General features: G+C 48.1%; 1 protein-coding gene across 1 annotated transcript in view; it reads left to right on the forward strand.

The window, feature by feature from the left end:
* The first annotated feature begins 6,708 nt into the window (after nucleotides 1-6,708).
* Nucleotides 6,709-21,311, forward strand: part of pitpnm3 (PITPNM family member 3) — a 232,046-nt gene continuing 217,443 nt past the window's right edge. Inside the window, 1 exon segment of the mRNA XM_055658116.1 lies at nucleotides 6,709-6,950. Within this exon segment, the coding sequence (XP_055514091.1) occupies nucleotides 6,929-6,950 (22 nt within the window). The 5' untranslated portion in view covers nucleotides 6,709-6,928.

The raw sequence follows: 21,311 nt of genomic DNA on the forward strand, positions 1-21,311 counted from the left end.
TTTTTGCCATTTCCACTTTTACCGGAGGCATCGGACACGTAGAACAGAATAAAAGGACGTACCTTTAGAAAGGAGATGAGGAGGAATTTATTTGGTCAGAGGATGGTGAATCTGTGGAATTCATTGCCACAGACGGCGGTGGAGGCCAAGTCAGTGGGCATTTTTACGGCGGAGATTGACAAATTCTTGATGCTGTTAACCTAATCTCCTCTGCCTGCATACCGATCCATATCCCTCCATTCCCCGCATGCACATGTGTCTATCTGAAAGCCTCTTAAACGCCACTAAGTTTTGTTTCCCTTGTCATGTGCACTGAGCTACAGTGAGAAGCTTTGTTTTTGTATATTGTCCAAACAGATCAGATTATGCTATGCACAAATACAATTAAGTCAAACTCAGAGTTGCCAGAGACCCAGGTTCGATCCTGACTACCCCGATGCTGTCTGTACGGCGTTTGCACGTTCTCCCGAGAGTTTCCTCCGGGTGCTCCGGTTTCCACCCACATCCCAAAGACGTGCGGGTTTGTAGGTGAATTGGCTTCTGTAAATTGTCCCTAGTGTGTAGGATAGAACTAGTGCATAGGATGGTCGGCGCGGACTCAATGGGCCACAGGACCTGTTTCCACACTGTATCTCGAAACTAAATTAAACTAAACTACACTACTGCTTAAATCTCCCCACCTCTCTTTTTTTCTCTCTTTAAAGTACACTTTAAAACCTACCTCTGTAATTTTGTTTTTTGTCATCTGCTCCAGCCATTATCTTTTGCATCTGAGTGCCACATTTTATTTGACAACACAGCTGCGAAGAGCTTCAGGACGTTTTGCAGGTTAAAGAAAAACGCAATGTAATTGCAGGAGGTTGCATTGATTTTTCATTTCACTTCTGAGCAAATGGAAGTGCCTGCCACCTGTCTAAACCTGGCTGAGTATTTCCTTCAGCACGGAGATTTTCTTTGTAAGAAAAGTGCACTGTGAAGGGTTGATGAATGGCTAATGAAGTTGAATGCGGATAAGTGTGAGGTGTTTTGGACCAGGGCAGGACAGTGTGAATGGTCGGGTTAGGGTTGATCAGCGCAGAGGGATCTTGGAGTGCGGGGACACTGAACTCTGGAGATAGGAGGTTTCCAAGAATGATTCCAGGAATGAGTGGGTTAGTGTTTGATGAGCGTTTGACAGCACTGGGCCTCCACTTGCTGCAGTTTAGAAGGTTGAAGGGGGGACCTTATTGAAACCTACAGAATTATCTTCTCTTCTTGTGTATGGGATGCACAGACTAAAGTTGTAGAACAACTTGTTCTATTTGATCTTATTTGATTGTGCACGCTGGGTTGATTACATTAGTCAAAACAGGGCGGGCCACGTGAAGGTTGCAATCCTCCACCCCTGCAGAATAATGAAAGGCCAGGATAGAGTGGATGTGGAAAGGGTGGTATCCACTGGTGGGAGAGTCTAAGACCAGAGGTCGTAGCCTCAGAATTAAAGGGCGCTCTTAAAAGGACTAGCTTAAATGGGGCATCTTGGTTGTGATGGACAAGTTGGAACGAAGGGCCTGTTGCTGTGCTATCTGACTATGACTCTGTCCTTAGCCCTGCCAATGGGGCTGAATGACTATATTGATCTTGGACCCAGACGGGAAAAGAGATGACTCTCTCATAAGTCCGTAAGTGATAGGAGCAGAATTAGGGCCATTCAGCCCATCACGTCTCCTCTGCCATTCAATCATGGCCGACCTATCTCTCCCTCTCAACTCCATTCTCCTCATTAACCCCGACACCCGCACTAATCAAGAATCTATCTATCTCTGCCTTGAAAATATCCATTGACTTGGTCTCCAATGCCTTCGGTGGCAATGGATTCCACAGATTCACCACCCTCTGACCAAATAAATTCCTCCTCATCTCCTTCCTAAAGGAACGTCCTTTAATTCTCAAGCGTCAAGAGTGTTTTATTGTCATATGTCCCGGATGGGACAATGAAATTCTTACTTGCTGCAGCACAACAGAATCTGTGAATATGCAAACATAGTACATAACGGGGGAAGAGAAGAAAAAAGAGAAAAAGTTCATTAAATAACAAATATAGTGCAATAATAATAAAGTATTTTGCGGTTCGTAGCTCAGAGCTTAGGACTGAGGCAGTGACCTCTGGTCCTAGACTCTCGCACTAGTCCAAACATCCTCTCCACATCCACTCTATCCAGGCCTTTCACTATACTCAGTTTGAACCATTGACTATTAAAACAGGGAATAAGTGGACCATGGCCTGACATGTTTGCTTTCCACTGCTTCAAATTTAACGCACAAATTCAGCACAACATAAGCTGATGCATTTGCTTTCCACACCCGTATCAACTGGCTAACAATTTTACATGGAATTTTTCAAGGTAACATTTCTACGCGGAGAATGTTTGTGGCTGCGTTGTTAGCTGTGGACTACAGAGGAATAGAACTGGCATGATTATAACTTTTTTATGATCAGCTTTAGTTGATGTAGCGTTCTGAACTAATGTGTCCCAGTGGGAATTTTAAAGCCTGATATTATTTTTCACGTCAATCTATTTGAGAAACTATTTCTGTCGGGTTTTTTTTCCGCTCGGAAAGCTGCGCAGAATCAAAGATCTTAAGCCAGCGATTGATTAAAATCAAAGCGATTTTCCTCGCTGTATTCCATTGGGATATACGTGGATAGGAAAGGTTTAGGGGGATGTGGGCAAAATGTGGGCAGGTGGGTTCCTTTAGGAAGGAGATCAGCCATGATCACATTGAACGGCGGTGCTGGCTCGAAGGGCCAAATGGCCTACTCCTGCATCTATTGTCCATTGTCTATTGAGATGAGGAATTTCTTTAGTCAGAGGGTGGTGAAACTGTGGAATTCATTGCCACAGAAGGCTGGGGAGGCCAAGTCAGTGGATATTTTTAAGGCGGAGATAGATAGATTCTTGATTAGTACGGGGTGATGGGGAGGAGGCAGGAGAATGGGAGCTGCCAGCCTACATCACGGAGAAGGGACAATCAATGAGAATCCTTCACCGGACCGCGTCATAATGTCGTGACGTGCAGGACGCTGACCTCCGACTGACCCCCGACGATCAGCTTTGGGTCGGGGTGAGGGTCGCGCTCCTGAAACACGAGGTTAATGGTTCCCTTCTCGGGGGAGACGCTGGGAACACTCCGTAAGCCGATTTGTCTCCGGATTTAGAATAAAGAGGGTGAGAGGAATTTAAAATAAAGCATGGCGACAGGTGGCACAATGGGCTAAGTGTTCGGCTGGCGACCGGAAGGTAGCCGGTTCGAATCCCGCTTGGAGTGCATACTGTCGTTGTGTCCTTGGGCAAGACACTTCACCCACTTTTGCCTGCGTGTGAATGTGTGTGAGTGATTGGTGGTGGTCGGAGGGGCCGTAGGCGCAGATTAGCAGCCACGCTTCCGTCAGTCTGCCCCAGGGCAGCTGTGGCTACAGAGGTAGCTCACCACCACCGAGTGTGATTGAGGAGTGAATGAATAATGCGATGTAAAGCGCCTTGCGTATCTAGATAGGCGCTATATAAATTCCATCCATTATTATTATAGATGAATAGCAAAATGCAGCAGCTCCCAGTGCCCGGGAGAATTATTACCCTTGGAGAGGACACAGATTGAAAGTGACTGGCACATAAACCATGTGGAAAGCAATGCGTCTCTGCAGCGAGGATTTAGAAGATGGATGCATGATATCTAATTATAACATAGAACATAGAGCAGTGCAGCACAGGGACAGGCCCTTCAGCCCACAAGGTCTGTGCTGAGCATGATGCCAAGATAACCTCATCTCATCTGCCTGCACATTGTCCGCGGATTGTCACCTTGTCGTGGTGGAGAAGCTTGTGTGGTCCTGAGATCCTGAGAGCGATGCCGTCTGGAGCTGTGCTCCTGGTAGGGCCACCCATGGCGGTAAGGTCGAGGGGGAGGTCTCCGACAAAGTGCAATCCAACCAAGACCTCAATGGTGGAACAGGCGGAGGACGATGGCTGACCTTAGTGGAGCGTCACAACGGCTGGGAAGGCGTGACGGCTCCAGAAAAGGGTCTCCGGTCGTCTTGGACTCCATGCCACTGGATCCTGACCCAGATCTGTCAAGGACTGTGAGGTGGCTGTCTTTGCACCAGTCTCCCCACGTTAAACAAAGTCGCACAGGCCTCCTCCATATGGGGAATAGCATATGGGAAAAATTGAAGGTAGACAAAATTGCTGGAGAAACTCAGCGGGTGAGGCAGCATCTATGGAGCGAAGGAATAGGCTGCCTTTAGATGCTGCCTCACCTGCTGAGTTTCTCCAGCATTTTTGTCCACCTTTAAACCTGTTGAGTCACTTCTGTGCTTTGTGTCTTTTCTTCAAAAGAACAGATCATTGGTGCAGTTTGTTGTGTTTTAGGATTTAGAATACATTCTATCTCACCGCTGTAGCTTGAAGCAGCATTTTGGGCAATGCTTACATTTGTGTTTACTATGTTAATCCAAGTATCTGAATATTCCCAACAGAACAGCTGTAAATACTCTCGGCTGGGCCAAAGTGCATCAGTGGGGAGGGAACTAGAAGGTAGACCTGGAGTAACACTGCGGGTCAGGCAGCATCTTGGGAGAGAAGGAATAGCTGATATTTTGGGTCGGGATCCTACTTCAGATTGAGAGTCAGGGGAAAGGGATACGAGAGATATGGTGGTGGAGAGATACAGAACAAATGAATGAAAGATATGCATAAACGTCAGGTGATAACGAGTTAAAGACAATGAGACTCAACGGGACAACTGTGAAATGCATATGGCGTGCACAGCCTAAAGTTGGAGGACAACTTGTTCTATTTGACCTTATTTGATTGGTTGCATTCGTCGAAACAGAGCGGACCACGTGAAGGTTGCAATCTCCCACAGTGAAACTAGTACAGTGAAACAGTGAAACTGCCTATCATTTAGTTTAGTTTAGAGATACAGTGTGAAAACAGGCCCTTCGGCCCACCGGGTCCGCGCCGACCAGCGATCTCCGCACATTAACACTATCCTACACCCACTAGGGACAATTTTTACATTTACACCAAGCCAATTAATCTACAAACCTGTATGTCTTTGAAACTGAAGATCTCGGAGAAAGCCCACGCAGGTCATGGGGAGAACATGCGAACTCCGTACAGACAGCACTCGTAGTCGGGATCGAACCCGGGTCTCTGGCACTGTATTTGCTGTGAGGCAGAAACTCTACAGCTGCCCCACCGTGACAGAAGAATGTTGCAATGTGTATTTCGGAAGTTCATAAGATATCGAAGCAGAATTAGGCCATTCAGCCCATCAAGTCCATTCCGCCATTCTATCTTTCCCTCTCAACCCCATTCTCCTGCCTGCTCCCCATAACCCCTGACACCCGTACTAATATCAACCTTACAGGCAAAATAGAAAGTAAATTACTTTTTCCAAACTATTATGTGTTGAGCAAATGACTTCAATTGTTTATGTGTTCTTGTAGTTGTATTTAATTCTGTTTTTTTTTTAGATCGATGGGGTTTTTTCATCGATTGAATAATTCAATTTGAGCAGTTTTTTAAACACTTCTGAACTTGAGAGGAACTGACAGAGGTGGGGAAATGGTTGGCGATTGGGGTGGGGGTCTTTGACTACCAGCAGACATCAGTGATGGATCTCAGTGGGGCAAGCCCCTCTATCAGTCCAGGGGGAGGGCAGATGTGGGGGAATGAGTCCAGCATCAGTTGCCTGCGGAGACTTCTGCATTCAAGGCACTGGATGGAGTCAGACTTGAACACTGAAGAAGGGTCCCGACCCGAAACATCACCTGTCCATTCCCTCCATAGATTCCTAATCCCAGGAATGAGTGGGTTAACATATTAATAGCGTTTAACGGCACTGGGCCTGTACTCGCTGGAGTTTAGAAGAATTGGGGGGGGGGGGGGACCTCATTGAAATGTACAGAATAGTGAAAGGCCTGGATAGAGTGGATGTGGAGAGGATGTTTCCACTGGTGGGAGAGTCTAGGACTGGAGGTGATAGCCTCAGAATTAACGGAAGTTCTTTATGATAAGGAGGAATTTCTTTAGTCAGAGGCTGGTGAATTTGTGGAATTCTTTGCTGCAGAAGGCTGTGGAGGCCATCAGTGGATATGTTTAAGGCAGAGATAGGTTATTGATTAGTACGGGTGTCAGATGTTATGGGGAGAGGACAGGAGAATGGGAGTAGGAGGGAGAGATAGATCAGCCATGATTGAATGGCAGAGTAGGGCCGAATGGCCTAATTCTGCTCCTATCATTCATGACCTTATGCTGCCTGACCCACGGAGTTACTCCATCCAGGCTTCTATGCATTCACACCAAGCGGAATATCAATGGGGTGCTGTTCTCATCTCAATTCATGAGAGGACTAGATCGGGTAGATGCACAGAGTCTCTTGCCCAGAGTAGGGGAATTGAGGACCAGAGGACATAGGTTCAAGGTGAAAGGGAAAAGATTTAATAGGAATCTGAGGGGTAACTTCTTCACACAAAGGGTGGTGGGTGTGTGGAACAAGCTGCCAGAGGAGGTAGTTAAGGCTGGGACTATCCCATCGTTTAAGAAACAGTTAGACAGGTACATGGATGGCGGGTGCAGGTTTGGAGTGATAGGGGCCAAACGCGGGGCAGGTGGGGACTAGTGTAGCTGGGACGTGTGTGGGCAAGTTGGGCCTGTATCTCTATGATACACTAATTTGGATCCAACTATCAGCTGGGCGAGTGAGTGAGGGCGGCCGTTGCTACACTGGTCCGCTAGAGGCAGCCACACGTCGCGGTTCAGAGATAGAGAGAGAGGCGTCTGTGGAATGAAAGGTTATTGCAGAGTAGTCTATCTACTACCTGGCGCCCTAGGTTGGCCGGGCAGAAGAGGAGAGACGAGGTTGCAGTTTCACCGGCCGTGAAATGGACAAGGCGCCGGTCACAGGTGAGAGAGACACACACAGAGGCAGCGGCAGCTCTGATGCATCTTCGCATCCAAAGTGGTTTTAACATTGTTTTTTTTTTACCGCATGTACTTTGGCCAAGTGTGAATCTATCGGAATGCCGGGCTGCAAAAAGCGCAGTTGTTGCCGGAAAAAGCACAAGCAGCCGGAGAGAGGCTGCCACTGAAATTGGACGGGGGGTGGAATGGGGAAACGTCCCCTCCTCATTCTCCTCTCCAGAGATGCTGCCCTGGTCCGCGCTGAGTTACTCCAGCATTTTGTGTCTGGTCTTCCAAAAGGGACAGGTTTTATTCAACGTGTGGGGAGGAACCACAGATGCCGGCTTTGCATCGAGACACACACACACACACACAAAATGCTGGAGTAACTCAGTGCGGACCCGATCAGCATTTCCTGGAGAGAAGGAATGGGTGGCGATGTTTCGGGTCGAGAGGAAGGGTCTCGACTAGGAAAGAATTTTATTAAGGGCAGGTTTAAATAGACCAACTGCCCGAGCCAGAGTACACAACTGTTGGCCAGGTGCGGTGAATCCTTGGTCATTCTGTGTGTAGCAAGGAAATGCAGGTGCTGGTTTAAACCAGAGATACACACACACACACACAAATGCTGGAGTAACTCAGCGGGACAGGCAGCATCTCTGGAGAGAAGGAATGGGTGGGTGCCCTTCCGGGTCGAGACCCTTCTTCAGACCCTTCCTTTCATTCTCACACCCATAATCCACAGTCTGAAGAAAGGTCTCGACCCCATCCTTCTCTCCAGAGATGCTGCCTGTCCCGCTGAGTTACTCCAGCATTTTGTGTCTATATATCTTCGGTGTAGTGTAGACCAGCATCTGCAGTTCCTCCCCACACACACACCAAAAATCCACGCCTGTCCCTACCCTGCCTTTCCTGCGACGACTTTGCTGTTTAATTTCACCTTTGATACCCTCCTGCGATTATTTGTATTTAACGCCACTCATTTTGCAACTCCATTTGGCATTGTGTAAAGGATTCAGCTCGCATTTAAAACAAAAAAAAATAACAGAACCTGTTGCTTACTCTCCCTTTCTCAACCTTGGTGTCGTTTGCGGTACAAAGGACGAGACAGTTAGTTGATTGCAGGCGTCTGTCTACAGTGTGGGATCTGATCGCGTTGCAAACGCATCGAAGATACAGATAGGCACAAAATGCTGGTTGGAGCAACTCAGCGCGGCCAGGCAGGCAGCATCTTAGGAGAGGAGAGAAGGAAGGGGTGGCGACGTCTCGTGTCCAGACTCATTCCTTCTCCCCAGAGATGCTGCCTGTCCCCCCCCTGAGTTACTCCAGCATTTCGTGTCTATCTTCGGTGTATCTGCAGTTCTTCAGCATCTGCAGTTCCTCGCTACACACAAAAAAACAAACTAATGTCATTACTGCAACTGCATTCGGGAGGTGGCGCAGACTTGGTTATCAACGCTGGCAGTTTTCATCACTTGTGCCGCCTCTACCTCCCCTCCCCTCCCCTCCCCTCCTCCCCTGCAAGTTGAAAGTGTGGCAAGTGCCGGATAAACAGCGCCCAGCGTTCAGGCTGCGGCAGAATACGTGACCTCCCTGATCTGCGATGGTGTTTGCAATTGTTAACGACAGCAGCGCTCGCTGTCCAACCGGCCCTGTCTCTCTATCTCTCCCTCTATCTCTCTCCCTCTCTATCTCTCTCTGCTGCCTGCGGTTACCCACCCCATCTACCCAGCCTTGTTTACAATGCAGTGTGAAGGGCGTGTTGTCCAAACCGCACCAAATTCCTGCCTTTGAACCTCTGAAGCCACTCCCTGCACCTCCGCTCAGTTTAGTTTATTGTCACCGAGGTACAGTGAAAAGCCTTTGAGTTGCCTGCTAGCTAACCAGCCAGCGGAAAGACTATACATGCGTGTACAGATGCACACTAAGGGAATACCGTTTAGTGCAAGGCCTTCTACTTGTTTGTGGTGGGCACAGCCTAAAGTTGTAACATAGAAATTAGGTGCAGGAGTAGGCCATTCGGCCCTTCGAGCCTGCACCGCCATTCAATATGATCATGGCTGATCATCCAACTCGTATCCCGTACCTGCCTTCTCTCCATACCCACTGATCCCCTTAGCCACAAGGGCCACATCTAATTCCCTCTTAAATATAGCCAATGAACTGGCCTCAACTACCCTCTGTGGCAGAGAGTTCCAGAGATTCACCACTCTGTGTGAAAAAAGTTCTTCTCATCTCGGTTTTAAAGGATTTCCCCCTTATCCTTAAGCTGTGACCCCTTGCCCTGGACTTCCCTAACATCGGGAACAATCTTCCTGCATCTAGCCTGTCCAACCTGTAGGACAAGTTGTTCTATTTGTTTGTGCACGCCGGGTTGATTGCATTCGTCGAAACAGGGTGGACCCCAGTGCAGGGTAAAGCCAGAAAATTCAGATCAAAGATAGTCTGAGGGTCCCCCATAAGGTTGTTGGTAGTTCGGGACTGCTCTCTAGTTGTGGTAGGATGGTTCAATTGCCTGAATACTCACTGCCACCTTGAAGCCTGGATGCCTTGTCGGGGTGACAATAGGTCATAGAGTGAGGCAGCATCTATGGAGCGAAGGAATAGGCGACGTTTCGGGTCTCGATGGGCCGAATGGACGTTTCGGGTCAAGACCCTTCTTCAGACCCGAAAAGTCACCCATTCATAAGATGTACTACTTCTTCCATCCCCACCTCCACATCAGTCTGAAGAAGGGTCTCGACCCGAAACATCGCCTATTCCTTCACTCCATAGATGCTGCCTCACCCGCTGAGTTTCTCCAGCATTTTTGTCTCCCTTCGATATTTCCGGCATCTGCAGTTCTTCCTTAAACATAGGTCATAGAGTGATACTCCGCAGGCCCTTCGGCCCAACTTGCCCACACTGGCCAACGTATACCATCTACACTAGTCCCGCCTGCCTGCGTTTGGCCCATATCCCTCTAAACCTGTCCTATCCATGTACCTGTCTAATTGCTGCTTAAACGTTGTGATAGTCCCGGTCCCAACTACGATCTCGGGCAGCTTGTTCCATACACCCGCCATCCATTATGTGAAAGAATTACCCCTCAGTTGCCGATAAAATCTTTCCCACTTCACCTTAAACCTAATGTCCTTTGGTCCTTGATTACCCTACTCCGGGCAAGAGTCTCTGTGCATCCACCTGATCTATTAGGGGGACTTGGCGAGGGGGCCCTTTATGTGGCAACTATTTGCATACCTTGGGCATGGAAGCAATGAACTTCACTGTGACAATTCGCAGTGTTCATTCATTCATTCATTCATCCATTCATTCATTCATTCATTCATATACACTGTAAATTTCTCGATTGTAATCTTTCCGCTGACTGGATAGCCCGCAGCCAAAGTTTTACACTGAACCTCGGTCCACGTGACCATAAACTAAACTGAATCTTTGGTCCGTTCGAGCAAACATACTCATTACATAAAGACACGGGAAGATATTTGTGGTGTCCAGAAAATAATAGAGTCTATCGAGTTGTTATTTTTTCTCACATCAAGAGGTGCAGGGCCCCTTTCATTAGTTCTAGGAGCAGAATTAGGCCATTCAGCCCATCAAGTCTACTCCAGCCATTCCAACATGGCTGACCTATCCCTCCCTCTCAACTCCATTCTCCTGCCTTCGCCCCATAAACCCTGACACCCGTACTAATCAAGAATCTATCAATCTCTGCCTTCAAAATATCCATTAACCTAAAAACCTATACATCTTTGGAGTGTGGGAGGAACCCGGGACACCCGGAGAAAACTGATGGGAGGACGTACAAACTCCGTACGGACAGAGCCGGTAGTCAGGATTGAACCCGGGTCTCTGGCGCTGTGAAGCAGCAACTCTACCGCTGCGCCACCGTGCTGCCCCTGCCTCTGGACAACGTGGATAGGCGACGTTTCGGTCCCAACCTGTTCTCCAGAGATGCTGCCTGACTCGCTGAGTTACTCCAGCCCTTTGCGTCCCTTTGTGGATTAACCAGCATCTGCAGCTCCTTGTCTCTAATAGCCCTGTCCCACTGTACGAGTTCATTCAAGAGCTGTCCCGAGTTTAAAAAAAAAATCAAACTCGTGGTAAGCACGTAGAATGTACGCAGCGGGTACGTCGGAGCTCGGGGACGTCTCTTAACGGCTGGTGCTCGGGAAACGCGGTAAGCTCGGGAAGACTCGTGAAGATTTTTCAACATGTTGAAAAATGTCCATGAGAGCCCCGAGTACCGACGAGCGGCCATTACCGTAATTCTCCGAGTTCGAATCAGGGCAAACTCGGGAGAACTCTTGAATGAACTCGTACAGTGGGACAGGGCCATAAGCGTTTGTTGTTTTGCCGGGTAATGTTTCTGAGAAGTGACTTATGGTCTAAACCAGTTTGGCCGCAAACTTGTGAAAACTGGTTTAAGTAAGTTGACGGTGTCCTTTGAAGGAAGAATGAGGCGGGTCCTGGCCAAAACTTAATTTCCATTTAGCTACTGGTTTCAATCCCTTTCTGCATTCCGATGCCATGACTTAATTTATTGAATCCTAGGTCTAGGATTAAAATGGAATATCAAATGCAAAGTCGTGCAAGGCGGTGTACAAAAAGTCCCTGTATGCATATACTGATCTGGCCACCTTATTCCAGGGTGGATGAGGAAGCTTTGGAGTGGGTGCAGAGGAAGTTTCCCAGAATGATGTTGTCGGAAGGAATTGTGGAAGTCGGATACAAAATGCTGGAGTAACTCAGCGGGTCAGGCGGCATATCCGGAGAAAAGGAGTAAGTGACGTCCCGTGTCGAGACCCTTCTTCAGACTCAAAACGTCCCAAAACACCACCTGCTCCTTCTCTCCGGAGATGCTGCCTGACTTGCTGAGTTACTCCAACAGTGTGTGCCTCTACTTGAGCAGAATTGTATCTGGATTAGGTCAGACTTGGATTGTTTTCTCCAAGGTTGAGGGGAGAGCTGACAGAAGTCTGTACAAGCATGCGAGACGTAGATAGGGTAGATAATCAGAACCTTTCCCCCCCTCCCCATGGTTAGAAATGCCACAGACCAGAGGGGCATAACTTTAAGGTCAGAGGGGCAAAGTTTAAAGGAGATGTGTGGGGCAAGTGTTTTGCATGGAGGGCAGAACACGCTTCCAGCGGTGGTGTTGGAGGCAAATGCAATAGTGATATTTAAGAAGGTTTTCGATGGGTATTGGGATATGCAGGGAAATGGATGATGTGTCGCAGAGTCATAGAGTGATACAGTGTGGAATCAGGCCTCTCGGCCCAACTTGCCCACACCGGCCAACATGTCCCAGCTACACTAGTTCCACATGCCCGCGTTTGGTCCATACCCCATCCAAACCTGTCCTGTCCATGTACTTGTCTAACTGCTTCCAAAACGTTGGGATAGTCCCAGCCTCAACTACCTCCTCTGGCAGCCTACCTCCTCCCCCACCACCCTTTGTGTGTGTGTGTGAAAAAGTTACCCCTAGGGTTCCTACAAAATCTCCCCCACCATCACCTTAAACCTTTGGTCCTCTGGCCCTTGGTTCGACTACTCTGTGCAAGAGACTCTGTGCATCTACCCGATCTATTCCAGCATCTATGTGCAGGCTGTGTGTGGAGACACAGTGTTGAGCACACAAGTCGTGGGCCGAAGGTCCTGTTCTGGTGCCGTCGTGCATTCTACAAAGACACACACAGAACGGGCAGCTGGCCGGAGAATAAAACCTGGTGGCCAATCCTTCTACTCGCCTAATTGGACCATCTGTACATTTATTTTAGAGAAAAGTATCTTGGAGTCAGAGCTGATTTGCTGTATTTAATATGCAGAGTAGGCAGTTACTATCAATAGATTACAGTGGTAATACAATCCAATTTCTAATTGGCAGTACATCTGGTCCTAAGATATTGAACATATTTATGCATTTGTGACTTTTCTGTGACATTGTGAAGCAGGAGATGGAGGTATTGTGTCTGCTAATGGCTGGGACTAGTTAAGTTCATGTTTAGTTTGTGTTATTGAAAATCCAGGCTCTGTTCGTGACAAAATATTTCAACAATACTTGTTCGTTTGAACGGTGCGGGGCCAAGAATATGTAACCCCTGGAATCTAATTTGGAAGCAAACTAGTAATTGGTCTCATTACGACAGCATCGTTAATGATGAAATTGCAGGCGGCTGTGGAGGCCAAGTCGATGGATATTTTTCAGGCAGTGATGGACAGATTGTTGATTCAGGCAACTGAACCATCCCACCACAGCCAGAGAACAGTCCTGACTGAGCATCTATCTACCTCATTGGAGACGTGATTGGAATTAACTGGGTTTACCTTGCACCGAACGTTATTCCCTTTATCATGCATCTGTACACTGTGAACGGCTCGATTGTAATCGTGTATTGTCTTTCCGCTGACTGGTCAACAGGCAACAAAAAGCTGTTCGCAGAACCTCAGCGAACTTGGCAATGAACCAAACTCAAACTAAAACCTCACTGTGGATGGAAGTGCAATGTTTCTGCTTGGGACCCCTGAGACGTTTTGAAATAGGCATTCGGATATGTAGGGAAAGGAGGGATATGGATCACGTGCAGGCAGGGGGTGGGGGGGGGGGGGTCAGGGCGGCAGGGTGGCGCAGCCTCACAGCGCCAGAGACCCCGGGATCGTTCAATGGAATCCAGGGATATGGGGTGAAAGCAGGAACGTGGTGATCAGCCATGACCATATTGAAAGGCGGTGCTGGCTCGAAGGGCCGAATGGCCTACTCCTGCCCCTAGGAGTTGTCTATGTTTCTATGTTCTTGACCTTGGATGACGTTTATGGAATTTGCACGTTATTACAGGAAATAAACAAAGCAGGAGGCGCCCAAACCTGAAACAAAAACAGGAATGCCCATGCCAGAAGATCTGTACAAACCAAGGGAAAATCGTCTGTTTCATCGTCTGTGGTCACTGCTTGAATGGCAGACTTTAGTTTAGTTTGGAGATACAGTGCAGAAACAGGCCCTTCGGCCCACCAAATCCCCGCCGACCAGCGATCCCCGCACACTAATGCTATCCTACGCATGCTAAGGACAATTTACTTTTACACCAAGCCAATCAACTTGCAAACCTGTACGTCTTTGGAGTGTGGGAGGAAACCAAAAATCTCAGAGAAAACTCACGGGGAGAACGTACAAAGTCCGTACAGACAGCACCCGTAGTCGGGATTGAACCGGGGTCTCCGGCGCTGTGAGGCAGCAACTCTACCGAGGTCTCTTGTCTAATCATAGTCACAGTGTCATACAGCATGGAAACAGGCCCTTCGGCCCAAGTTGCCCATGCTGACCATTCACTATGCTGAAGAGTTGTTTAAGAAAGAACTGCAGATGCTGGAAAAAATCGAAGGTAGACAAAAATGCTGGAGAAACTCAGCGGGTGAGGCAGCGTCTATGGAGCGAAGGAATAGGCGACGTTTCGGCTCCAGACCCTTCCTCAGACCTTATCAATTCCCCTCTTGATCTTATATGATCACCTCTACAATATGACCCCTAGTGTGTGTAGGATAGTGTTAGTGTGTGGGGATCGCTGGTAGCACGGACTCGGTGGGCCGAAGGGCCTGTTTTATGCGCTGTGTCTCTAAACTCAACTAAACTGAAAAGCAGGAACTTGTTGGAACAGTGCAGCCGAATATCCTGTTGCGATGGGAAGTTTGCTCATCCTTGTGTCCGAACTTCCTTCTTTTTTGATTTCAGTCTGAAACTGGGCAGGTGTTCGAAAGATAAGATTTACAATGGCAATCATGTTGATTGTGGTACAGAGGAGATAAGACGGTGGGTGTTGACAACCACCTGGCTTTGGGGTGTGTATTTATAGGCAAGAATAGAGGACTAACAGAAACCAGTTCGGATAAGGACGTTTCAGAACATTGTCTGTCCATTTCTCTGGCAGCTCCGGTTTCCTCCCACATTCCACAGACACACAGGGTTTGTAGGTTAATTGGCTTCTGTAAATTGTCCATATCATGTAGCGAGTGGATATGAAAGTGGGATAACATAGAACTCGTGTGACCAAGTAATTCATGGCTCAATGGGCCGAAGGGCCTGTTTCCATGCTGTATCTCTAAACTTTAAACCAAACTCTCAGCTTGCGTGTTGGATGATCCAACGGCTTGGATGATCAGCCATGATCGTATTGAATGGCGGTCGGTGCTGGCTGGAAGGGCCGAATGGCCTCTACTCCTGCACCTATTTTCCATGTTTCCTGGCCGGCGAGCTTACATTCTTCTCCAGTACTCAGTTCAGCAGTTTAGTTTGAGTGTCACCAATGAGGTTGATTTCTGGTTGTTGGTGGGATGGTTCAGTTGCCTGATAACAGCTGGGAAGAAACTGTCCCTGAATCTGGTGGTGTGCGTTTTCACACTTCTGCACCTTTTGCCCGATGGGAGAGGGGAGAAGAGGGAGTGGCCGGGGTGCGACTGGTCCTTGATGATGCTGCTGGCCTTGCCGAGGCAGCGTGAGGTGTAGATGGAATCGATGGAAGGGAGGTTGGTTTGTGTGACGGTCTGGGCTGCGTCCACAACTCTCTGCAATTTCTTGCGGACAGGAGCGGGGTTTCGAGGGGATGTGGGCCAAACGCAGGCAGGTGGGATTAATTGGTTTCCATAAAGTGTCCCTGGAGTGCAGGACAGAACTAGGGTGAAGGGGTGATCGCTAGTCGGCGTGGACTCAGCGGACCAAAGGGCCTGTTTCCACGCTGTGTCTCGAAAAATGTGAGCTATAAAAGCCGTGCCAACAATCAATAAGTTAAAATATTACAATTGACCAGTGAAGCAGCCGTATAGACAGCGAATAATCTCAGCCCCGGGGAAGGGCATCAAGTGGCTATTTTATTTTTCTTTATTGATCCTTTGCTCAAGTGTTTGTAATGAGTTTTGAAAGACCGTACCTGCCTTGCGGACTGAAATGTTCCCAGAGAAATCAGTCCGTCAGCCTTGACGTCTGTGAACCATTGAGCTTCGATGCCACGGCAATAATTGGGTTTGTCTTCCCAATAATTAACGATGGGCTGACGGCGAATCGCTGTGACCTTCCAGCCGTCAGTAGCAATTAGTTGACCGCACATCTCAATCCAATTTAATTTTTTTTTAAAAATAAACTGACAATTCGGGTTGTGAATCCTTAAAACTCAATTGCCTCTTAGCCTTTCGAAGCTTTGAAGATTTTGATCCAAGCAACGAACTGCTCTGCCCCAGGCTGGAAGAAATGTCAGGGGTGACGGGGGGAAGGCAGGAGGATGGGGTTTGGAGGGACAGATAGATCAGCCATGATTGAATGGCGGAATAGACTTGATGGGCCGAACGGCCTAGTTCTGCTCCTATCACTTATGTGAACCAACATTTCCTGCTGCCGTGGTAAAACGCAGGAGTCTAGAGTTTTTAATTGTCATCTGTATTATCAACAGAAGAATGAAATCCTTGCTGGAAAGCAGCACGGCAGGCCTATATACACAACACATACAGATAATATGCACTTAATGAAAATTCAATAAAAAACCATAATACTTGTTTTTTTAACTGGGTATTCCAGCGTCTGCAGTTATTTTTAACTTGGGATTCCATCATCTGCGGTTCTTATACCTCCAGTTAAATAATCATAATCTGTAGAAAAAAAATAACTGCAGTACAGTTTTCAATTAAAAAACAAGGAATTAAAATTCACTGTAAATTAAAACTGGGTGCAGCAAGGAACAGACTGGTTAAACTGGTTCACCAATTCAATGAGATCATAATAATTTGTGCACAAAGCAGATTCTGGGCACATTGGAGGCATTTGATGTGAGCAGCAAACTAGTTAAAGGCACCTCGCCCCTCCCACACTCTTTGCAATCCCACTGCCCAAATACAGATCATTACTGACTATTCTGTCCAGAAGATAGACACAAAATGCTGGAGTAACTCAGCGGGACAGGCAGCATCTCTGGAGAGAAGGACTGGGTGACGTTTCGGGTCGAGACCCTCCTTCAGACTGAGAGTCAGGGGGAGAGGGAGGTACATAGATAAGGAAGTGTAAGGCGTGAAAACAGGACAAAGGGGATAGAGATCAAGGAACACATCATTGTTGGGAGAAGGTGACAACGAAGGAAACAGAGATACAATGTAGTCGGAGACAGTCAGACTGGTCGGAGAACTGGGAAGGGGGGGAGGGATGGAGAGAGAGGGAAATGCAAGGGTTATTTGAAGTTTGGGAAGTCAATGTTCATATCGCTGGGGTGTGAGCTGCCCAGGTGAAATACGAGGTGCTGTTCCTCCGATATGCGCTGGGCCTCACTCTGACAGTGGAGGAGGCCCAGGACAGAAAGGCCAGTGTGGGAATGGGAGGGGAAGTTAACGTGCTGAGCAACCGGGAGATCAGGTAGGTTTAGGGCATAACTGAGCGGAGGTGTTCAGCTGAAACGATCGCCGAGCCTGCGCTTGGTCTCGTCTCTGTGCAGCCGATGACTATTTTATCCGTTTTATTTGATCCATTTTATATTGTCTGTTCTATTTTAGCTGCCATCAGGCAACTGAACCATCTTATTGCAACTAGTCCTGAACCACCATCGGACTATCCTTGATCGGACTTTAATGGCCTTTACCTTGCACTAAACGTTATTCCCTTATCATGTATCTGTACACAGTAAATGGCTCGAATGTAATGATGTATTGTCTTTCTGCTGACTGGTTAGCACGCTACAAAGGCTTGTCACTGTACCTCGGTACACGTGACAGTGAACTAGACTGACTGATCCTATCCATGAATCTGTCCAAATGTCTTTTGAATGCTCTTATTTCCTTCTCCGAGTTCCATGCTTCTGAGCCCTGTATATTTTGCCCCGTATGCCTAGACAATATAATCAATGACACTCTGAGGTTAAATCCTATTTACTGTTTATTGAAAGGCGGTATTTTCTCTCAACATTTCTATTTCAAATGTAATATAATAATCTTGGGCTAATCTTGCTTTAACTGGCTTGTGTACATCTTTCTTAGTGAATCTTCTTCTTCTTGTGAATGAAACATAAACCAAAGGAATAGTTACATCTCAAGCCGGGCGTTGAGCAGCCAGGTTGTTGTCTCTGTTGGTGTCAATGTCTGCCAGGCCCTGACACAGCTCCGTTTGGTGGGTGGTAGAGCGGGCACCCAGAGATGACATGGTTGGCTGTGTGTTGCTCTGCTCTACATTCACAGGCTGGGCTCTGGGGGAGGGAGCCCCCATCTCCACACGCTGGCATTGAAACGCCCAACTCCAGTACCACGTCTGTTGAGCTTCACCCCTGAGATGCAGCTGTGTAATGGAGATGAGGTTTCCTCCCACTCCTGTGACCACTTGGTGGCTATCCTGTGTGAATGAGTCGACTGGTAAAGTGGTGTTTTATTTTCTCCATTCATTTCTTTGTCTGGTGAGGCCACATTTAGAGTATTGTGTTCAGTTCTGGGCACTGTGTTACAGGAAAGATGTTGTCGAGCTGGAGTGGGCGCAGAGAAGGTTTACGAGGATGTTGCCTGGACTCGAGGCTCTGAGCTATAGGGAGAGGTTGAGTCGGCTGGGTCTCTATTCCCTGGAGCGCAGGAGGATGAGGGTTAATCTTATAGGACTTCAGGAATTATAGGAATTCAGGACTTACCTGGACTTTATCTTGTCCACTCATCTGGATGCCCGCAGCAACGGCTGCAGAGGGTTGAGGTCCTGACCACGGGGGAAAATGGAGGAGGACTGGCCAATTGTTGCGCCTTCCACCATAGTGATGAATACTGTGATGGATGTTTGTGTTAAATTTTTATTGTGTTTTTGTGTGATCTTTATTATTGTACCGCTGCTGGCAAATTCATTTCACGAGTAAAACCGTATTGTTTTGTATTGTATTGTATAGAGGTGTAAAATCATGAGAGGAATAGATCAGATCTCTTGGAATCGAGGACCAGAGGACATAGGTTTAAGGTGAAGGGGAAAAGATTTAACAAGAATCTGAGAGGTACCTTCTTCACACAGAGGGTGGTGGGTGTATGGAACAAGCTGCCGGAGGAGGTAGATGAGGCTGGGACTATGGCAACATGTAATAATCATCCAGACAAGTACATGGATAGGACAGGTTTGGAGGGATATGGGCCAAACGCAGGCAGGTGGGACTAGTGTAGCTGGGGCATGTTGGCCAGTGTGTGGGCAAGTTGGGCGGAGGGGCCTGTTTCCGCGCTGTAACACTCTATGACTATCCACTTGGTGAGATGAGAACGCCTTTCTGTTAAGATAGTTCAGTCGGGGAGGTGATTGACTGAGATGCCTCTGTGTGCCTCTGTGACGAAGACTTGCTTTTGCATTTATCCAGATGCAATTCATTGTGAAATGCTTTGAGATGTGGCTTTGAAAACCAACCTTCGATTTGTGAATGATCGGAAAAGTAGTATGCAGAGAGAATAGACTGCGTCTGACTTGGCCTTGCTTCCTTGACAGTTTTACAATCCAAGAATTATTGAGTCTTTTTAACAGATGCTACAATCTGTTGTGTGCCTGCTTCACAAAGAATGTTCCTCCGTTGCGAAAGACACATTTCTTTGTGAGATACTTTGAGATGTCCTTGGGTTTGTGAAGATCATTGTGTAAGTGGGAGAGTTAATGTATCTGTACCTCGAGAGGTGAGTCGAGGTTTTAGTTTAGTTTAAAGATACAGCACAGAAACAGGCCGTTCGGCCCATCGAGTCCGTGCCGACCAGCGATCCCCGAAACACCCACTCTATCCTACACATGCTGGGGATGATTTACAATTTTAATCGAAAGCCAAATAACCTACAAACATGTACGTCTTTGGAGTGTGGGGGGAAACCGGAGCACCTGGAGAGAACCCACGCAGGTCACAGGGGGAACGTACAAACTCCCTACAGGCGCCCGGCACCCGTGGTCAGGATCGAACCCGGGTCTCTGGCGCTGTGAGGCTGCGCCACCCTGCTGCCCTGATGTGTGAATGTGTCGGGTTGGAAGGTAATCCTGCGAGTTCTCCTGATGCACCATGCTTGAAGCAAGATTATCAGTCACCACAGAGGGCGATGGCCCGGATCATTCGGTAGAAACAAGGAACTGCAGACACCGGTTAATACAGAAAAGTGCCAAAGTGCTGGAGTAACTCAGCGGGGTCATCCAACATCTCTGGAGAACGTGGGGAGATGACGTTTCGGGTTGAGATCCTTCTTCAGACGAGATCTCCTCATGGTGTGCCTACTGTGATGAGGTTCTCCTCCTCTCCCTGTCCGGTCTTGGATGAGCCCCTCTGTCACTGCACCCCCTCTGTCACTGCACCCCCTCTGTGATTCCAGCCACTCTGTGGGATGGGTGGTCGGCATAACCGGGGGCGGGGGCGGCTGGAGACGTGGAACGCGAGGGGCGAGGAGTGATGGCCGGCAGGAGGGTGAACCGGGGTAATGCATCCAACGCCTTCACGGTCAGCTGCAGGAGGCGACCCAGAAACACAAAGATGGCCGGGCGAGGGGAGGGGAGGGAGGAGAGGGTCGTGGGTTCACGGGCCGAGCCAGTCGAGGGCGACGGAGGAAGGCCCTGCTGGAGCCTGGGGCTCGCCTGGATCAGGAACCGCTCCAGTGGACCGAGCGCGCGGACCGACCGGACTTTGGAAACGGCGCCAAAAGATGGCGGCACCGGCACGTGTAAACATGCGACAAGGAATTTCACCGCGCGGTTGAACATGCGCTAATAAAGTTCCATTGGACCATCGAACAGCGTGTATGTGGAAGGAATGCACACCAAGAACTGTAACTGGATTGTATTTATTCAATGAGAGAAACTGTGTGCAATCAAAACATGGTGGCAGGGTGATGGAGCGTTGGGCTAAGGTCCAACTGCAGAAGTTGCAGTCACTAACAGCACGCCAGATTCTAGCTGTCAAAACAACAGCTTTCGTGATCAAAGACAAGCAAATGGAAAAAAATAACCCTGACTATACAATATATACTGATCAGTCATTCAAGTACCCGGAGAAAACCCACGCAGGTCACAGGGAGAACGTACGAACTCCGTATAGACAGCACCCGTAGTCGGGATCGAACCCGGGTCACTGGCGCTGTGAGGCAGTTCTGGTCATCCCATTACAGGAAACATAGAAAATAGGAGCAGGAGTAGGCCATTCGGCCCTTCGAGCCTGCACCGCCATTCAATATGATCATGGCTGATTATCCAACTTAGTATCCCATCCCTGCCTTCTCTCCATACCCCCTGATCCCTTTAGCCACAAGGGCCACATCCAACTCCCTCTTAAATATAGCCAATGAACTGTGGCCTCAACTACCTTCTGTGGCAAGAGAATTCCAGAGATTCACCACTCTCTGTGTGAAAAATGTTTTTCCCATCTC

This window comes from Leucoraja erinacea, chromosome 28 (genome assembly GCF_028641065.1).
Source record: "Leucoraja erinacea ecotype New England chromosome 28, Leri_hhj_1, whole genome shotgun sequence".
NCBI lineage: Eukaryota > Metazoa > Chordata > Chondrichthyes > Rajiformes > Rajidae > Leucoraja > Leucoraja erinaceus.